At 40.5% G+C, this 20,473-nt stretch overlaps 2 protein-coding genes across 4 annotated transcripts in view; one reads left to right on the forward strand and one right to left on the reverse strand.

Annotated features, from left to right (window-relative positions):
* The window catches only part of ANKRD44 (ankyrin repeat domain 44), a 315,633-nt gene that overhangs the window by 183,914 nt on the left and 111,246 nt on the right, over positions 1-20,473 (reverse strand). For 2 of the 3 annotated variants that reach the window (XM_061203690.1, XM_061203687.1), the window contains exon 2: positions 13,388-13,471. In XM_061203690.1, coding sequence (XP_061059673.1) covers positions 13,388-13,471 — 84 coding nt within the window. Of the gene's footprint in view, positions 1-13,387; positions 13,472-20,473 lie in introns of those variants that run through there. The other variant, XM_061203694.1, reaches the window with a different exon arrangement.
* On the forward strand, positions 5,674-6,162 carry LOC133099794 (small ribosomal subunit protein eS12-like). Its single transcript, XM_061203676.1, is given in 2 exon segments — positions 5,674-6,094; positions 6,096-6,162. Coding segments are annotated over 2 exon segments (396 nt in total). The 5' UTR covers positions 5,674-5,750; the 3' UTR covers positions 6,148-6,162.

The raw sequence follows: 20,473 nt of genomic DNA on the forward strand, positions 1-20,473 counted from the left end.
GTACAAAGAACAAAATCACAATTCCTTGAAAAAGCTACTGTTATAATTAAATGTTTTCAACAGTGAGTAAAATTAAGTCTCTAAAATTACCATTAACAATGATTTTACTTTTACAAAGAGTACAAGCCTTATTGGTTCCCCTTCTAACTTATTTTTTTCTAAATGTATAATTTAATAAGATTTTTTTAAATTTTAAAAATTGTGGTAAAATACACATAACAAAATTTACCATCTTAATTTTTTAGCCCATTTCTAGGATTTGTACAATTGTTACCACAGATCAGATTCAGATTCAGAGAGTTCCTGACAAAAGAAGGGTAATATAGCCATTATTAAAAGGCTGTGGACCCACTGTGATAAAATCCTAGAAGGAATATTGTAGGAATATGAAATATATGAAGTAAATTTTTGCGGGCATGTATCCACATAGATAAATCTCGAACACATAATGTCGAACAAGAAAAAGCAAGTTACAGAGGATATAAACAGCTTGCTTAGTTAATGTATTTAAAGATACACAACACCATCTATTGTTTTGGCATCTGTGTACACACATGCACACACAGAGATTTAAAGGTATAAATAAAATTAGAGTATATAAAGACAAGGATGGGAAGGGTATTTAAACTTCAGGACAGTGGTTCCCCCTGGGGAGAGAGACATGGAGGGAGATGATGGGTCAGGAAGCCTAAAAGAGGCTTCATCTCTGTTCATCTGATCCTAGTTGATGCCAGATGAGGGTGATTCAATGGGAACAAAGCCATGTCCCAGCTCTCATGGAGCAGACGTGCTAGACATGCTAGGAGGGAGACAGAAGACAGAAAAATGCACTGTATATGTCAGGCGGTGAAAGTGCTAGCAAGAGAGGTTAGAGGCTGATGGAGGGAGGCTCTTTTACAAAGGAAGTTCTGGGACGGTGTCTCAGATAAGGTGGTGCTAATGCAAAGACATGAATGACACAAGGAGCATGTGTTTATATGAGGAAATCTCTACAGCTATAAAATTTCATTTTGTTTTTTTAAGTAAATATGGCAAAATGTTAACATTTGTTCCATTTCAGTAGTGGGCTCATGGTTGTTTTCTGAATGTTTGATATTTTTCATAATAAAAGAAACAAGAAGATTAAAAAGAAAAAAAAAAGCCCACTACTGTCAATTCTTGAAAGATTACAAGGAAGGATGTCAGACATCTCCAGATCCTTTCCAAATGGAGTATCTTGAGCCTGTGACTGCAGATCCTATTTCCTTAGGGATCCTGCACACATCGGGGTACCCTGAGAACAGTAATAACCCCAGTACTGGACAATGCTGCCTGGCCTTCAGGTTATGCATGCTTGCTTGCATACCCATCCACCCCCCCCCCCACTAATTGATCTATCTATCCATCCATCCATCCATCTTTGCCTCCCAAATAAAACAAAGGCTTGTTCAAACACAGAGTGTTCCCTGTTTGAAAGGGAGAGGGCAGATGATAAAGAGACAATCCAGCACATCTGTTTTAAATAGAGGGAAAGGCATATACACAAAGTAAGTAGGGACACAAGATGTAAAGCAACATGAAGCATTGATGACAAAAGACAGGACCTCTAAGAGCTGGAGGGGAAAACACACAGTGTCTGTACTGGTGAGCTAGAGAGCTGCCATTTACAACATGCTCCAGTGTCACCCTTCTCCTTCCCTCCTCCCAAATAGAGGGATACGGTATCTTAGTGATGTTATGTTCCCACATGCACAGCAAAGCGGGAAGCGGGGAGGGAATCACAGCTACATGGATCTCTCAAACCCTTTTTTGGAAATAACATAAACTAACCAAGAAAATGTGAGAAAGCATATGGGGTGTCAGCTCTAGTGCTACACCTCTAGCAGGTATTTAATAAATATTTGGTGAATGGATGAATGTATATGCGGTTGCCTCACAGTCATATTACATAAATAATGTAGTTTCTTGGACTCAGAGTATTTCCCAGCTCACAAAAGTCTTTCAAAGGTCATGGCAAAGACTGTTGGTTTGCCCCAACATCTCTCTTTCTTTCATAAAAAACAATTATTTTTAGCCGAGTACATGAACATATGATGAGGTTCTAGATAATACATAGCAATCGTTTCCTTAGTGGAAGTGTCCTTGGGGTGGAGTGGGGGTGGAATCCCCTTCCTCCACCTTCCTGCTATCTGGAATTTGGATGTGATGGCTGGAGCTCAAGTGGACATTTTGGACAATGAGATGGAAGCCACCTATCAAGGACGGCAGCACAAAAGGAGACAAAGACTAGCTCCTACCATCATTGAGTACAGGCAAACCTTGTTTTATTGTGCTTTGCTTTATTGCATTTTTCAGATACTGAGTTTCTTTTTTTTTTTTTTTTTTTTTTTTTTAACAAATTGAAGGTTTGTAGCAACTTTGAGTTGAGCAGGTCTATTGGTGCCATTTTTCCAGCAGCATTTGCCCACTTCATGTCTCTGTGTCACATTTTGGCAATTCTTGCAATATTTTGAAGTTTGCCATTATTATTATATTTGTAACGGTGATCTGTGATCAGTGATCTTTGATGTTACTACTGCAAAAAGATTATGACTCGCTGAAGGCTCAGATGATGGTTAAGCACTTTTTAGCAATAAAGTATTTTTTATTAAGGTATGTGCATTGCTTTTTAGAGGTAATGCTATTGCACACTTAATAGACTACATTATAATGTAAACATAACTTTTATATGCACTGGGAAACCAAAAAATTTATGTGATTTGCTTTATTGTGATACTTGCTTTATTGCAGTGATCTGAAACCAAACCCGCAGTACCTCTGAGGTATGCCTGTACCACGCTAGTCTTGGGATAGTCTATCTCTGTACTTGCACACAGGAAATAAATAAACTTTTATTTTATTCAAAACCACTATATTTTAGTGAAATAAGCTTTTATTTTACTACAATCTACCATTTTACTATTATCCATTTTCTCTCTAATGCAGCCAAATCTAATCCTAACAGATATACACATAGCATCTCTCCAACCAAAACCTTATACAAAGTTTGTTATCATACTCATTTTATAGACAGGGAACTGAGCCCAGAGTAGATTAATTGACTCAAAAACACACAGAACCCAAGGCTTCTGCCTCTGAGCTAAACTTAGTACTCTTTTCCCTACACCACAGTTGCATTTTGGTGTGACTGACAGGGATTATGTACCAACAAATAAAGTATATCAAGCAGGGACATATAAGGGTTGGTTGTGAAGGTGTTACATCAAAAATTCTGATGAGGTGCATGTTGGAGAAGGAAAGCCAGGAAGGAGTTTAGGAAGGGGCTGAAGGAGAAGGAGAATGTGGCCTGTGTTACACTCAGGGTGACTTCGGAAAGTACATAGCAAGAAACCCACAGCTGCCCTAGACTGACTGCCAGGAACATCTCTTTAAGCAGAAAGTTGGCAACTGACTTGACTACAACCAGCTATGCAACCTCCTGGGGAAAAAATCCCACCCAGCCCCGCAGGCTTCTACCCTAATTAAATAAAACATACATTTAAGCTCTTTGCATTTCTTTTCTTTTCAAGTCAGTTGCAATGATAACACATCTATAAAACTACAAATGGAAAGTCCTCTGGCTGTCATAATTATATAGTTATTTAACATTTGAAACCAAAAGCAATATTTCCTTGGTAAAAATCACAGCTGACACAACTAATTGATCTAAAATATATGTTATATCCTTTTAATTTGCGCATATCTCTTAAGAATGATCTGGGCATGTGGTTATCTCTGCCCAATTCATTTTAAATATGAGTTAGCTCTTTTCAACAAAGCTTTAAATGTTTTTTTTTTTCTGATTATGAGTATATTCTCATTATAAAAGAAATTAGAAAATAAAGAAGCCCAAAAAGCACCTGGAAACTTTCACTTGATTTTTACCCTAATCAAAACTAGCAATCAAAAATTATTTTTCCATAATTTATGATATGACATGTGGTTCATAAACCTAAGTAAAAAGACATGAAATTATATGATATTGCCCTCTAGAATCTCATTCATACACATTTCCAGTCTTAAATGCCAATGAATGGGGTCCCCCCTGAAATTCCTCCAAAGAAGGAAGCATGATGGTAGAAGAAAAGGACTCTCCTGAGATGCCAACATCTCCCACTACCACGAGAAAGGCCCCTGTAACGTAATAAAAGGTGGGAGCACCTCTCTGCTTATCACTATGGGTAGTAAGTACCACACCATTGAAGTATGCGCTATACTTATTCAAACAAATATAACAAGTGCATTTTAGCAGTCATATCCTTATACTAAATATGAACAACTTTGGAACCTGGTTTGTTGGCTTTCTTGTGCATGTGGCTTCTTGATATAAATGTATTAGTCTTTATCATTTATCAACACAATACTTGGTCAGTGTAAAAAATCTTAATAACACATAAAGGAATAAAGAAAAAGGCGGAAATTCTACTACCCAGATTCAACCATAATTAACCTTTTGGACCTCTTCTTAAACTTATATGCACACATGACATATGCTGTTTAGCAACTGGCTGTTTCACTCAAAAATATATCTTGAGGGACTTCCCTGGTGGCGCAGTGGTTAAGAATCCGCCTGCCAACGCAGGGGACACGGGTTCGATCCCTGGTCCGGGAAGATCCCACATGCCGCGGAGCAACTAAGCCCGTGTGCCACAACTACTGAGCCTGTGCTCTAGAGCCCGCGAGCCACAACTACTGAGCCTGCGTGCCACAACTACTGAAGCCCACGCACCTAGAGCCCGTGCTGCACAACAAGAGAAGCCACCGCAATGAGAAGCCTGCGCACCACAACGAAGAGTAGCCCCCACTCGCTGCAATTAGAGAAAAGCCCGTGTACAGCAACGAAGACCCAATACAGCCAAAAAAAAAAAAAAAGATAGACCTTGAAGATCTTACCCATCAATAAATATATGTAATAGGTAAAAATTGATACAAATCACCCTTTTAAAAGATGGTATGATATTACCACATATGGATATACTGTAACATATTTCAGAAATAAACTACTGGTAATTTCTAATCTCCTGTTATTATAAACCACAGAACAACAAGCATTTTTTGTATATATAGTTGTCCAGTGATTTCCCTTAGGGTAAATTCCCCAGCGTGGTACTGCTCTGTCAAAGGATATACTCTGTTGAATGTTGATACAGATGTCAAACTGCCCTCCAAAGGCTAGTACAAATCACACTTTCCCCAAAAAGGCATCAAAGTGTCCCTTTGTCTACACCCTCCTTGAGATCTTATTTTCATCTTTGCTGATTTGACAAGTAAATAATGGCACCGTATGGCTGTCATATGAATTCTTAGATCTCAGGTGAAATTGAGACTGGACACCCTTTCATATACGTGTTGGCTATCTACAGTTTCTTTGGTGAGTGGCCTCTGCATATTCTTTGCCCATTTCTCTATTTGGGTGTTTATCTTTTCCTAAATAATTTGCAAGAGTTCTTTATATATATGAGGAACATTAACACTTTTCACATATATCGTACATACCTTTAGTTTATCTTTTAACCTTGTTTACGGAGATTTAATATAAAGAAGTTTATAGTTTTTATATATTCAAAGGTATCTTTTCCATTATGATGTTTATCTTTGCTATTATGCTTAGAAAGTCCTCCCTCACACCAGGATTAAAAAAGTATTTCCCCTCTTTCCCTGCCACCACGGAGCCGCGCGGAGGCGGAGGCGCGGGTGCACTCAAGATTCGGCTCCACCCGTAACCCACCGCCATGGCCGAGGAAGGCATTGCTGCTGGAGGTGTAATGGACGTTAATACTGCTCTGCAAGAGGTGCTGAAGACCGCCCTCATCCACAATGGCCTAGCACGTGGAATTCGCGAAGCTGCCAAAGCCTTAGACAAGCGCCAAGCCCATCTCTGCGTGCTTGCATCCAACTGTGATGAGCCTATGTATGTCAAATTGGTGGAGGCCCTTTGTGCTGAGCACCAGATCAACCTGATTAAGGTTGATGACAACAAGAAACTAGGGGAATGGGTAGGCCTCTGTAAAATTGACAGAGAGGGAAAACCCTGTAAAGTGGTTGGCTGCAGCTGTGTGGTGGTCAAGGACTATGGCAGAGTCTCAGGCCAAGGATGTCATCGAGGAGTACTTCAAATGCAAGAAATGATCAAATAAAAAAACTGGGCTCTTGTTCCTCAAAAAAAAAAAGTATTTCCCCCCTTGTATTCCATTACTTTCATCTTTTTATTTTCTACCTCTAGAATTTATCTTGGTATAAGAAATTAGGGAAGGATTCAGCTTTTTACCAGCCAGTTGTCTCAACACCATTTATTAAATAATCCATTTCATTCTAGTAGTTTCAAATGCTTCCTTTATTTTATACCAAATGACCATATACACTTGAGTCTAATTCTGGACTCACTATATCTGTTTCACTGATTTGATTGTCTATTCCTATGCCAGTAACACATTGTTTTAATTTCTATACTTTTGTAATTTGTTTTACTGTATTTGGTGAAATTCTCTCCTCACCGATTTTCTTTTTCAAGAGCTTCCTCATATATTTATTCCTCTGGATAAAGTTTAGAATGATCTTGTCAAGTTTCCCCAACCCAAGTCTTACCACCCAAATCAAATGCACTGAATTTATACATTAATTTCTAACAAGTGAGTCTTCTTTCCATCTGAGAATAATGTAGCTCATTTATTCACATTTTCATCCTTCCCCCAAACTTAACAGCTAACGTGGAAAACCATAACCCTTTATCCTAGAGATGTTCACGTTTTCAAGCTATTTACAAAGTACATCTTTTAATTCAAGACTCTTTTGTGCTGTAAAAATGTCTAGCAACTGTAAAATAATACTAATGCCATTATACTTGGAATTTTTCCATAGCTCCAAAATACCCATCTCTACTATCTGGAGGGTGCACATCAAATACCCTTATAAGATTTCTCTTTCATGGAGGATGGCTTTCTGGCCTCCAAGGCCAGTGCTGGAGAAATGGGGCCTCAGCTGCTAAGCACCCCGGAGGGCAATTAGGAATGATGCTAACCAGACCTGCCTTCACACATCGTAAATGCCCTGAAGCCACATCGCTGCAGCTTGCTCAGAGCCGTCTGGAGTTCATGAATCATTCTCTACAGGACATAGGTCATGGCTTCCAAACCACAGCCCCACATCCTGGGCAGTGGTCCAACAAGGAGCAGGGTGACAGTATTGCCTGGCATACGCTGAGAGATGGGCACCTACCCTCAAGACAAAAAGCACCCCTCCCAGAGCTGTGAAGGGGCTGCCAGCCTACCCATGGGCCAGGGAGCCAGAAGTGCTGTCCATGCTTGCAGAACACGGGTCACTGTTCTCCCCAGAACCCCGGACCCTCTGCTTCAGGACCACGCTTTAGATTTCCAGATGCAGGTGGCCAGAGAAACCTTAACTGCTAAATATTTGCCGATCTCATCCACAGTTAGCAAAACGGTGGCCGGCAAGCTGGATTTGGCCCACAGATGTGTTTTCTTTGGCCTGAATGATGTTGGATCATTTTTTTGGAACCAACATTTAACAATTTAGAGATTTCCTGTATTTTCTCTTAAAAACTTAAGTCTGGGCCACGCTGCGCCTGCATTCTTGTGCAGGAACATTCAGTGAGAGTTGAGAGGGTCATCACCCCCAGTGACAGTGTGCTTCTATATTTATGGGACTTTGCTTTGGGGGTTGTCCCCCTACCCTTGCTTGCAGCCTCCTTGCTCCCAGCAGTTTCTGATTTAGGTCTAATTTAGAGGGTGTACAGGTCTCTAAGCTAACAAAACACCTCAAGTCTTTATCCCCATATCAAATTCCTCATTAAAAAAGAAAAAATCAAGTAAGATATATGTAGGTGAGGGAAAATACACAAAAATCTAGACGTTTAAAAGCCCGTGCTCTACAGTTTGTATTTCTCATGTTCTCATGACATGATAGAATGAAGCTGAGAAAAGTTTAGAGAGGACATTAAATTTATCACTCAAAGTTCTTTAGGTAGAGTCAGATTGCAGCCTTCTGGATGGATTCAAAAAATATATTCTATTTTTAAAAGAAATAACGCGAATTTCCAGTTATAAAATAAATAAGTCATGTGGATGTAATGTACAGCATGGTAACCATAGTTAATAATACTGTATTGCACATTTGAAAGTTGCTAAGAAAGTAGATCTTAAAAGTTCTAATCATAAAAAAAATTTTTTGTAACTATGTATGGTGTATTTTTTGTAGGTATAGTAACACACACATGAGAACAAATTATAAATTTACTATTGATAATTTGTCTTATTTATTGAAAAAAATCCCCTCATCATACAATGTTGATACAGTTTCTTTTTTCTCACTTGGATCTTGAGACTAGCAGGCCACCATCCCCTGAATTAATGCCCGTAGTCAAGAACCACAGCTTTAATGCTTTTCTCCCCTTTTTTCACTTTAAGTACTTTGCTAACATAAGCTTAGCTTTCATCTCAAGATTTATTCTAGTAGATGCACACATCATCCCTTCCTACCCTGGAACTGAAGAGAGTAAGCAAAATGCACCAATATACTTGGGCCAGATCCTATTATGGCAAATAATAAACATTAACTGCTTGGAAAAATCTTTTTTTTTTTTTTTTTGTATAAAATAGATGCATTAAAATAATCAACACAGGGACGACCCAACTGTGAAAAGGCATTTCTGATAAACTATTGGGACAAAATAAAATTGAATATGCACTGGATATTAGGTGATACTGAGGAATTATTGCGAATTTTATTTAGTATGACAATGATTTTGTGTGTGTGTATATGTGTGTGTGTGTTCATTATCTGTTAGTGATACTTTAAAAATGAAATAAACTCCATGGGTTTGCTATCACGTGGGACTTACAAATCTTAGAATTGTAGTTTTTCACAGTTTTAAGAGACTGTAAACATCCTAAACTGTAAACACCTAGTCCAGGCATGGGAAGAAGATTTCAATTTATAGGCCAATTCCAATTTAATAGTGCTGTCCTGAGAAGGAATTTAGGCCTTTAAGACTAAGAGGGGAAAAAGAGGTCATGAACCATTAGCAATGCCAGCCAAGGGCACAAGACAGGAGAGTGGGGCAATGTGTGTTACTACTACTAGCTACCTTTAGAATCTCTACTCTAGTGGTCTTTCAGGGAACTTAATAATTGTCAAGTCAACTCATTACTTCTTTAGACAGCTCTATGAAGTTATTTCTTATATTTTGAGCTGAAATCTTATTTTCTGCAGCTTACAACCACGAGACATATAAGAAGAGCTCCACTTTAACTTGACAGTGCTTGAACTATTTCAGACAGTTCTCCTGTCCTTCCCAAGTCTAAAACATCACCAGTTTCTTCAGCCATTCCTCACTGGGCATGGTTCCTTCCCTGTCTTCACCACTCGCTATTGACAGGCACCGATTTGTCTCTGTCCTTGTTTCAGTGCGGTGCGTAGTAAAATGGTCTGTTGATGTCATGTTGTCAGGACATAATCCCCAAAATGCCTTTATTGAGTTCAAATTTTGGCTTTCAGACTCTCTGCATTCATTTAGACTTCACATGCTCCACCTCAATTTAATTAGTCTGATGGAGGCTTTTAAATCTTTCTATTATCAGCTACAGCTCGGTCAACTTCAATGGCTTTCTCAGAACATATAACTGTCTTCCCACCTTTCCAGCCCCTGGCATGCCACCGGCCAGAGAAACCACAAAAAAGACTCAGAGTACCCTTCCCGATCCTTCAGTGGCTCCTCAAATCCATCTACAGATTTTCAATCTTATGAAGAGAACTTTCAATCTTACAACTGAGAACTGAGGGCCACTAACTAAGCCAGAATTATTTGGCAACTTGTCCTCGTTGGCAGAAATGAAAAATAGGCAACCACAAACTGGCTCAACATAAGTAATAAAGCAGGCTTAGTCATTCACTCAGCAAGTGTTGCAAGGACTGGACTGAGCCACTGAGCAAATGAGAATGAATGACACAGCAATCATGTCATCAAACACATAGTTTCTCAAAAGTAAAACACAGACATAAATAACTCAAGTAAAGTGGTCAGTGAGGTGCAAAGAGCTATGGGAGTTGGGAGGTGGCACAGAAGGCAGCAGAAAGGAAGTTGAGAATCAGGCCAACTTACCAGAGGAAGTAGTAGGCTTGGAAGGAGAGGTGGGATCGGAACAGTGGAGAAGTGAGAAAAGAATAAAATACCAGTGGGTTGAGTAATTTGGTTTGGTTGATGCATAGGGTCCATGAATACTACTACTGGGAAGTAAAGTTTGGAAAAACAGAGAGGCAAAGCTGGATGAGACTCTTCCTCTATCAGGATCAGCTAATCAAAGGGTATTTATACCAAAGAACAGGCAACCCATCAAAAGATACAGAAAGGTGGGGAAGAAAAAAGAAGGCAAAAAAGTCAGAACCTAGGGCAGAAAGGAAGAATCGAGTGAATAAATAGGGGTAAAGAGAGAAAAGCAAAAGGTGAGAAGGGAAGACAAATACTGTCTTCCCAATAACAAGAGGCTCCTCCACGATTTATTTCCCTTCCTTGACACTGAAATGTACTGGAGCAGCCTCTCTTCTATCTTAAAATGAAACTCTAGGCTTAGATTTCTAATCCTTATTTATCTTCCATCTCCCTATGCCCTTTATTAACAACCACTTTCCCTAAACTGCCTAATCCACCTCCCACAAACAGTCCCTGTGACTGATCCCTACGGAGTGCTGGCAAAGGAAAATCGTGACATGAAGAGGACAGCTCAGTGTCTCCAACACACCTGATAACAGAGTAGGGGAGCAAATGATCTTTGTGCTCACCTGAGAGAAGGGAACAGGAGACATGAAGAGGGAGCCTTAAGAGGTGAGAGTGAAGGAAAGGGGCTGTGGACCCAGAAAAGCCACACGATCAACATAAGGAACTCAGGCCCCCCTTGTGTGTGTTCATTCACTCATTCAACCACTCATTCATTCATTTATTCCTCTCCTTCCCTTTATCCCACCCTTTTCTGCTGCCACACATCCAACAGGCTACAAATACAAATCAACTTCCTCAGTAGTCTCATTAGTCCCTCATGATTAGGCCCCTACATAGTGTCCTGGATTTTCCCTCAGAAATACACCAAGGTGTGATTTCTCATTTGTTGCCTTCTCTGCCATGATGTAAGCTCACGAGGGAAAGAGCTATCTTCTCACTGCTGTATCCCTAGCACCTAACACAGGGTCCGAACTCAGTAAATAACTGTTGAATGAACAAGACACTGTACAGACAAGTAAGAGGTATTCCCTAGAATTCTCTGAGACCAAAAATTGGTGTGGCCAAAACTGCTAATTGTTCACCCAAGTCCCTGTTCTCTAACTCTTTGGGGCCACAGCTACACTAATTTCCCAACCTCCCTTGTAGGTAAGTTTGGCACGTGACTGAGCTCTGGGCAGTGGGACGTGGGTGGAAGTGATTAAGTCACTGCCAAGCGGACCCATAAAAATCCTCCCATGCTTTGCCTCCACACTCTTTTTTCCCTTCTGGTTGGACTAGAGACAAACCCCTTGAGTGACCTTAGAAGCTACATGTTGATACCTGGGACTCTATGTGGAAAAGAGCCACCCCTCTAATCTGTTCATAAGAGAATCAACCTTCTCCTATGTTTGAGCCATCAGACACTTAGGAATCTATGTGTTCAGGAGTAAACCTCTCTAATTCAGTCACACAGTTAGGTGACAACTCAAGTTAAGCTCCCCTAATCTTTACCAGCCAGCGGCCGTTTGTCACTTTCCTAAGGAGAAATAAAGGCCATTCAGAGGACAGTACAACCTTTCTTGGGATGTATGACTGAACAAAAGTCCTGTTTGCTCATGATCATCAGGCAAAGCCACAAAACAGGCTGGGCAAATTCTGGTGATGTCAGAACAATAGATGATCAGCTTCCTTGCCTCGCCTCCTCTCCGAAGTACAGGGCCCCGCAGGCCCTGCACAAGTGCCCAACTGCCTTCTCAAGTAGTCTGGCCCTGGCCTCATCTGTGCTTACCTTGCAAAAATGTCACAGCACATTGCTCCGTTGTTTTCAGTGCCAGCTGGCGAGAAGCGGCCCAAAGCTTTTTCAAAAAGCCACAGCAACCTACACTGCCACAGAACAATGGCTGCACCAATGACTCGCTTTCTGAATAAAGCATTCAGCCGACCGGATAGAGATGCAACCTCAGACAGAATTCATTTCCCTGTGGCAAAGCTCTTCTTACCTCGATGTGTCTGACTCTGTTGTGCCTACCGAACACTAGAGACTTCAAAGAAAACTCCTCTCCCCGATGGACTGGAGCATTTAAGTAATTGAGTTACATTAAGAAAATTAGTAGCATGTACTGTACATAATTGCCTGTTTAATCTAGGTCTAGAAAACTATTAACAGGGTAAATGACTGACTAACTCTTTTCACCTTTCTTCATTGCAGGTTTCTTTATTTCAAGAACTTCCAGATCCAGTGGTTCTTAATCTTTGGGGGGTCATAGACCCGTCTAAGAATTTGATGAAATGCCTTGACCCTTTCACAGAAAAAAATATGTCCACAAGTGCACACACATATTGCATACGATTTCAGGGTGCACACAGAATGCCAAGTCCATCCACTGATCCCAGGTTCATGGACCCTCCAGAGCAGAGGGCAGCAAAATTTCCCTCTAAAGGGCCAGAGAGTGAATATTTTTGGCTTTTCAGGCCACATACTGTCTCTGTCACAGCGACTCAACTCTGCTGCTGTAGTATGAAAGCTGCGCTGCCCGTATTCCAACTAAACTTTACTTGTAGATATCAGAATTTGAATTTCATAGTTTTCCTGTGTCACAAAATATTCTTTTTTCATTCTTTTTTCAGCTATTTAAAAAATAAAAACCATTCTTAGCTGGTAGTCTGTACGAAAACAGGTGACAGAGCATAGTTTGTCAATCCCTGCTGTAGGGCAAGGGTTCTAGATGTACACATTTTCTGTCTCTATTTTCACTAACTTCTAATGGAAACTCCACGTTTCTTCGCATTATGAATGCGGGCAGCAAACCTCAGTAGTGTCAGCAGAAATCACATTCATACCACATTAGAGTGGTAGCAGGTAGCACAAAATATTCATCAGGCTCACCACTATTTTTAAATTATGGTCACTATTAGATCTCCTACTGTATCTTGCCGTTTAAATGTGCTGATAAACACATATATTATTATAGGAAAAATTTGATTTGATAACTGAATTTCAATATAATTGATTTCCATTTGAACCCTATATATTTTATTTAGTGCATTTAAAAACAGAATTCTGAGAAGCAGGACAGGGCTTTCACCAGACACCAAAGAGGTCCATGGCACAGAAAAGGTTAAGAGGGTCTGAGCCGGCAAAGCCAGAGCATCTCCTACCAGAGCATTCACATCTTCCGTTTTGTAGATGAGCATCCGTATCTCCTCTGGATCACCGCTGAAGATTGCTTGGACCAATGGTGGCTGTAAACACAGGAGAATTTGAATTAGAACTATAATTAAATAATTGGATTGCATTCAGATGCAGATGGCTAGAAGATATGTTCCCCAAAAAGTTTATTCAACAATTATCAATTGGCAGACAAAGATGAATATGGCTCAGGCTCACCCTCACTCGAAGTCTAGTAGGGGGTGTATTTGCATAAAGAATTAACTATAATATGATTTGAAAGCCATGACAGACAGTCACATCTAACCTGGGGCTATGAGCATAACATGAAAATCACCCCTAGTTGGAGATGTCCTTGAAAGGCCCTTAAATTACCTATCAAGGAAACTACCAAATCTATGCTTTTGTGCATAGAGTCCCCTGTCCTTCTGCCATCTCTCATTAGACAATGTTCCCTGGTCCCTTTAAACAATTCTGTTCCTAGAGGATGTTAATGGCCACGTTTCTGGCCTCCTGAACACTTCTTTGTCAATGTTTGGACAACCCTTTAAATCATTCCTGAATGCTTCCCATAGCTTTAGCCAACAAGCACTGAATGTTTTAGAGGTGACTACTTCCCATCTATTTAAAGTAAGTGGTTATTCAACACTAACATTTCTGTTTGTCATCTGTAGTAGAATAAAAAATAAATAAATAAATAAAAATTTAAAAAAATAAAGTAAGTGGTACAATGGCGGGGTGGGGAGCAAGAAGGGAGGCATTACTGAGCAGGTATCGTTGAACTCACCTATATTAAACAAGACCCAACATATGGTAGAAGGATTTGTAAAGCTTGATGGAAACCCGGCCGAAAGACAAACTGTCTCTGCTTGGGCGGTAGGGTGAGAAGAGTATCCAGAAAAGTTTCATGGAAGGCACCTTAATGAATGGGTTTGAGTGTGCAGACAGGGAAGGAAGGACATGTAGGCAGAGGGATCGTGGTGTGCAAAGGTGTGGGTATGCAAATCCATGTTACAAATGCTGCCATCAACCTGGTGACCAGGGTGTGGGGGGAAAAGAGGAAAAGGTGTGGGCTCAGAGGTTGGTGTTGGGCTTGCCCACATGGTAAAGGATCCTGTTCAAAGCCAGTTCTGCCACTTGCCAGCTACATGTGGTGCCCACTTCCCATGTGTAATCTGGGGCCGAACATGATCTTTGCTGCCCAGCCCTTCAAACGGTTGGTATTAGGAACAAATGAGATAATATATGGGAAAACCCTCTGTAACTCTACAACCCTACACAAATAACAGATGTTTTCACTAAGAAATGTTTATGATGCCAATACAGGCTATTTGACTATTTTTTTTCAAACTTTAAAAACCTTGGCAATAACACACACACACACACACACACAAACACACACACACACTTACTTACAACTTTTGGAAATATTTCAGTCCTAGTAGGCAATAGGATGATGGCAGTTTCTCAAACTTGTCTGACAGTAAGAATCACCTGAGATGCTTGTTAAAACTGTATTCCCAGATCCCTTCCCTGGAGATTCTGGGGTGGGATCTGAGAACCTAGATTTTTAATAAACACCCACTTAGTTCTTGGGAACTGGAGAGCACTGGCCTAAGGTGACAAGGTTAGCATTATCTGCCTCAGCCTCTCCCTGTGCAATCTATGTGAGACTCCAAGTCCTGATTTTCCCTACAAACTTTCTTTTCTCTTTTTTACCTTCCTGTTGCCTCTCTTACATGTTTTGATGGTGTTCCTTGTTATTTGGGGGGACCAATATAAGTATTGTCAGTAGGAATATAGTAAGATTCCCTGAGGAAACATTATATAAAAAATGTTAAATTGCAGATAAATATTTCCATATGCCAGGAATTTGTCCACAGTTTTCCCTCTGCCATCGAAGTTTCCAGCGAGTGGACATTTGCATCTCTTTTTTGTCCCCAATACTCTCTTAATCCTACCTTCTTGCCAAGGTGTATGATTCAAAGATAGTTTCTCAAATTGCCAACAATTAAGTAGCAGGAAAGAAGTCTTGAAAAGAATGCAAGTTTGACTAGTTTGGTGTCAGCTGGCACTCTGCCCAAGACAAGGACTTCCTTCCCACACTTGCTGACTACCTGCTAACCACGTCTCCAAGCTATCTGCCCCATGGCAAGGACCATATTTCATGTAAAACAGGCAGTCACACAAAGTCAGGATTTCAACAAAAATATTGAATCTTGTGTATCTATTTCATAATTCTCTATCTGCTCTGCTTGTGGTCAAATGCCTGTGTATACTTTTCCGCCTTTTTGAACCTTAAGAGAAAGCAAATAACAAACCCCAATAACAATGGGATGACAAGCAGAGGCAGACAAGATTTTAGTGTTGAGTCAACAGTGGTCAGTCAACAGTTGAGAAGTTAAGATTCTGAGACACAAACCCATCCCAGTTTAATGCACCACTAGTTAGTCACTTTAAGGAAACAGAGCTAGGTAAGCAAAGCCTCTCTTCACTCATGAGTCTAAGGAATGCGTGAAGATACTCAGTCCTCACACCCTTCAAGAAAGACAAGGGTTCCAAGCTATGGCTGGAATGTTCCCAAGGAGAGCCATCCTGTAATGCTGCCAGACAAAGATGCCAGCACAGTCTTTCTTCAGGGAGTGGTATGTGGAGCTTCCCAGCCCTGGTCTCTGAGACTGTTGGAAGGGTATCATCCGTGCAGAGAATTCCCAGCAGAGAATGGTATGCACACTTCCCCAATGCCTCCCAGCTTCCCTCAGCTAAAAGCTGCTTTGGGAAGCATTGTCAACGCCCAGAATTCCTAGCATCCATTGGGAAGAAGCTGAGCCATTGCTGTAACTCTTCCAAAGCTGCAGTCACATACATATATGAATATACCCACACGTACATGCCTACATTTGCACATGTATGTACACATCTGTATCTACATTCATGTGTGTATACACAGAGATACATGTTGATTCACACACGAATCCCTCATACTCCCTGTGGAATAGAAAACTGCCGGTTCCCCAAAGCCCGAAGTCTTGCTGAATGGACATCTCCACCCCAGCTGGGCTGTGCGGCCACTGTGACATCATTGTCTTCACAATTGTTAATCCAGGCATTATGAGATTCCAAACCAGAACTTCACAGGTACATGCTTTGCTTGAACGGAAGCCATGTGTTTGCATGGATGTAGTTCTTGAACTAAATTTCTGTAACTCTTGAGCCAGTGGTATTTTTAAAAAAAAAAAAAAAAACCAGTACGAGTGTTTCTTTTTTTCTCCACACTCCCAAATAAAACATGCCCATAGAACACTTTGGCATTCCCTTTTGTTGGGATTTTAATCAGATCCTGCTCTTTTATTTTTCCCTAGGTAAACACTTGCCCTGAGAATAAATATTTTGAAAAATATTTCTAAATACTGTCGCTATTACATGATTTTAAGAAACGGGGGGGGATATTCTAAATACAATATTCTTGCTCATAAGTACCAAGTACTTATATTCTGTTGACTATTAATTTGGCGATCACTGTATCTTTTACACCTTTTGCCTTGACCTTGAAAAGGCCTTACTTGCAAAAGAACAGAGTCCTAAGCCTTGGCATGTACAAAAATTTTTTAGAAGTTTCACACATTTCAACGCTAGCATATACAAAATAGGAGTGCTTTGTGTGCAAATTTGAATAAACACAAATTTATTACAAGGGTCAAAGTTGTGAAAAACAAATAGTGGCAGGAAAAAGAGATTCTGATGCGGTGAAACCATTGGTTATCATTCCCTAAAGAAACTTAAATTCTTAAGAAGAGATGTACAGTAATTTCAGCTTCAATTACTGGAATTTTTTTAGCATGTTTAGCAGCTGTACACTGGAAATGACTGCCATGTGCTGTGGATATTGGCACAGTCCCTCATGTAGATCGAGAAGGTAGAAGGATACTTCCTGGGCCTACTTGACCAATGGCCCAAGTGGGAGTCGACATTCAGATGGGACCAGTCCTTGTCTTTCAATATCACCAACTCCCAGCACTCTACCATCTTTGCCAGGAGTGTTAACAGCTGCCTTCTAGAGGTGACTGTCTGCCAGGCTGATGACATTTGACCCCTCTAAGACAGAAGTGCAGAGCAGACGCCGCTTGAATTTGGCAGCCACTATGAACGAAGTAGCCAACCTTGCTGACACTAGGAACTGAAAATTTATCAGCAAAAAGCCAATTTTGCTACCCACATCCCCTATCAGCCCACTCAATGCAATATTGTTCTGTTCTATTCTCAGTCTTTGAGAACAAACTAGGAAAATATCCAATTCCCCAAAATAAGATGCTAAGTCAAATATGTACTGATAACAGTGTTCTCAAACTTTGAAGTAGAGCTACAATTCCACTAGGGGGAGCAAGATGGTAATTTGTTACCTGGGAGATAAGAGTAAATGTTCAGGTTGTGTAATAAGGTAGCTGGAGGATCCACTTTATTCAAGACATAAAAGAACTTAAGGGGCTTCCCTGGTGGCGCAGTGGTTGAGAATCTGCCTGCCAATGCAGGGGACATGGGTTCGAGCCCTGGTCTGGGAAGATCCCACATGCCGCGGAGCAACTGGGCCCGTGAGCCACAACGACTGAGCCTGCGCGTCTAGAGCCTGTGCTCCGCAACAAGAGAGGCCGTGATAGAGGCCCGCGCACCGAGATGAAGAGTGGCCCCCGCTCGCCGCAACTAGAGAAAGCCCTCGCACAGAAATGAAGACCCAACACAGCCAAAAATAAATAAATAAATTTATAAAAAAGAACTTAAGCTTCTGAGAGAGCACTTAGTAATACGTAAACACAGGGCTTCCCTGGTGGCGCAGTGGTTGAGAGTCTGCCTGCCAATGCAGGGGACACGGGTTCGAGCCCTGGTCTGGGAAGATCCCACATGCCACGGAGCAACTGGGCCCGTGAGCCACAACTACTGAGCCTGTGCGTCTGGAGCCTGGGCTCCGCAACAAGAGAGGCTGCGATAGTGAGAGGCCCGCGCACCGCGATGAAGAGTGGCCCCGCTCGCCGCAACTAGAGAAAGCCCTCGCACAGAAACGAAGACCCAACACAGCCAAAAATAAATAAATTAATTAAGTAATTTAAAAAAAAAAAGTAAACACAAACATTATTATACCCCAAAACAAAAATTTTAAAACCTTTCCTATTGATTCCTGAGGGTCCAGGTTTTTAGGAAGTAAGAATAAAGATATTTAAAACCCAGGTGTTAAAGAATTATTTTCATCATGTGCAAAACCCAATTCAATTATTTCCTCAACTGCACTTTTAAAAAGTGCTACTAGTGGCATCAGATATGCCACTGGTTTAGGAATAAAGCCCATCAGGGGTTCTATGAAGAAAGCACAGCTGGTTTAGAGGATCCACTCCATCCTGCCCTGCAATGAGGTCATGGGTCACCCCTCCAAAATCTCCTAATGAAACCATCAATTTGATTTTGGCTAAAACCACTGTATAGTGCATTTCACTTTCTCTTTGTCAGAGCTGCGTGTTCTTTACTAACCCTTTGGCTTTGGAAGATAAACAGAGTGATAGAGGCTGTCACTGAGCATCTGGAAATACAGTCCATGGTAAGAAGTCCAAGAAGATGCTCCCGCATTACATTCCAAATTCTTGGTGTGTTGCTTGTCTTTTTCTGATTAGATTGGGTAATTAAAGACTCCAAGTCTAAAAGAAAACATCTTGCATTCTAATCAGGAGTGGGTGTTGGGAGTCAGTCAATAGCCAAGAGGGAAAAATGATATTCCTAAACATCTGTCCACACTTAAGTATTCTGAGTACAGAATGTCATTAAAGCAGGATGGGAGCATGTTATTAGTAGCTAATAGCTGATGCAGCAATAATCTGGCCGTATGAAACCATCAACGTATATGAACATGTTGAAACACTTCATTAGGTAACAACTGGTTTTTGCGTGAGGCAGTGCTTACATTTTTACAAAAGGATAATAAAAATTTGTTCGAGTCACTAGATTTAATGGACAGAACTTGTTAGCTCTACTCATGTGGCTCCTGCTGTGTGATCCACTGAAAGGATGCCATTGAGCGCTTCCTGAATATAGATCACTCTACTTGGGGAGAAGTTCACTCCATCATAGAAAGACAATGATGATCATAAAATCAAAATCTGTTTCCCTTAAGAACTGTACAAAATATACTGAGTCCTCATAAACATTTTTTAATGCAAGACTACATGTCTGAAAATGTCTCCTACAAACCGTGCTGCAGAGTGTCTATAATATTTCCGATTATTAAAAACAGAAGAAGCATAAAATTCCAAGTATCAGTAATACCTTCCCTATATGTAGCTATTTATTAACTTTATACTTAAACATTGTGAAAGAAGAACTATATTTAATCAGAAAGTGGAAAAATTAATTATCTGACCTTTTCCAAAATGAAAATAACACATAGGCATTGACTATGATATAGTTATTCAAGAACCAATTATTGTTTTTGGAAAATTCACATCCTTTGTCGCACCTTCCTTTCCTGAGATCCTCCTTGGCTATTTCTCTGCTTTTTAAGAGCACTCATTAGCACCTTCACCAGAGGAGAGCTGGTCTGAGGGAAAATGAAACCCAGGCATGTCAACTTTGCTACTAGTTACTCACAAAAGGTTAGGTAAAAGGAAATGACGAAACAACAGTATCGGTTAGCTTGAAATCTGGAAGCAATGTTGATTTTACATACCTGAGATCTCTCTCTTTTTTTCTGCCATAGGAGGGAGATTCCTCCTATGTTTGGTATCAGATTGACTTGGGATTAAATCTTAGCCATAGTTTCCTCATCTACAAAATAGGGCTATTGTAGCCATTTTATAAGATGTGTTTAAGAAATGACATCATATATGCAGTGCCTCCTGTACAGGGCCAATGCTCAATAAAAATAGTGATTAGTGTTGATTTTGAGGTAACAAGCTCAAAAACTTTCATAGACAAGTGCATTTATGTCCATCCATCCTACAGTAGGAAAAACAAGGGATCCAGGGAGATTTCCTTAAAAATTACAGAGCATGTAAATCAAGTTAGGATTATAACCCACTCAACACCACCAGTAAAGC

Source organism: Eubalaena glacialis, chromosome 1 (assembly GCF_028564815.1).
Source record: "Eubalaena glacialis isolate mEubGla1 chromosome 1, mEubGla1.1.hap2.+ XY, whole genome shotgun sequence".
Classification (NCBI taxonomy): domain Eukaryota; kingdom Metazoa; phylum Chordata; class Mammalia; order Artiodactyla; family Balaenidae; genus Eubalaena; species Eubalaena glacialis.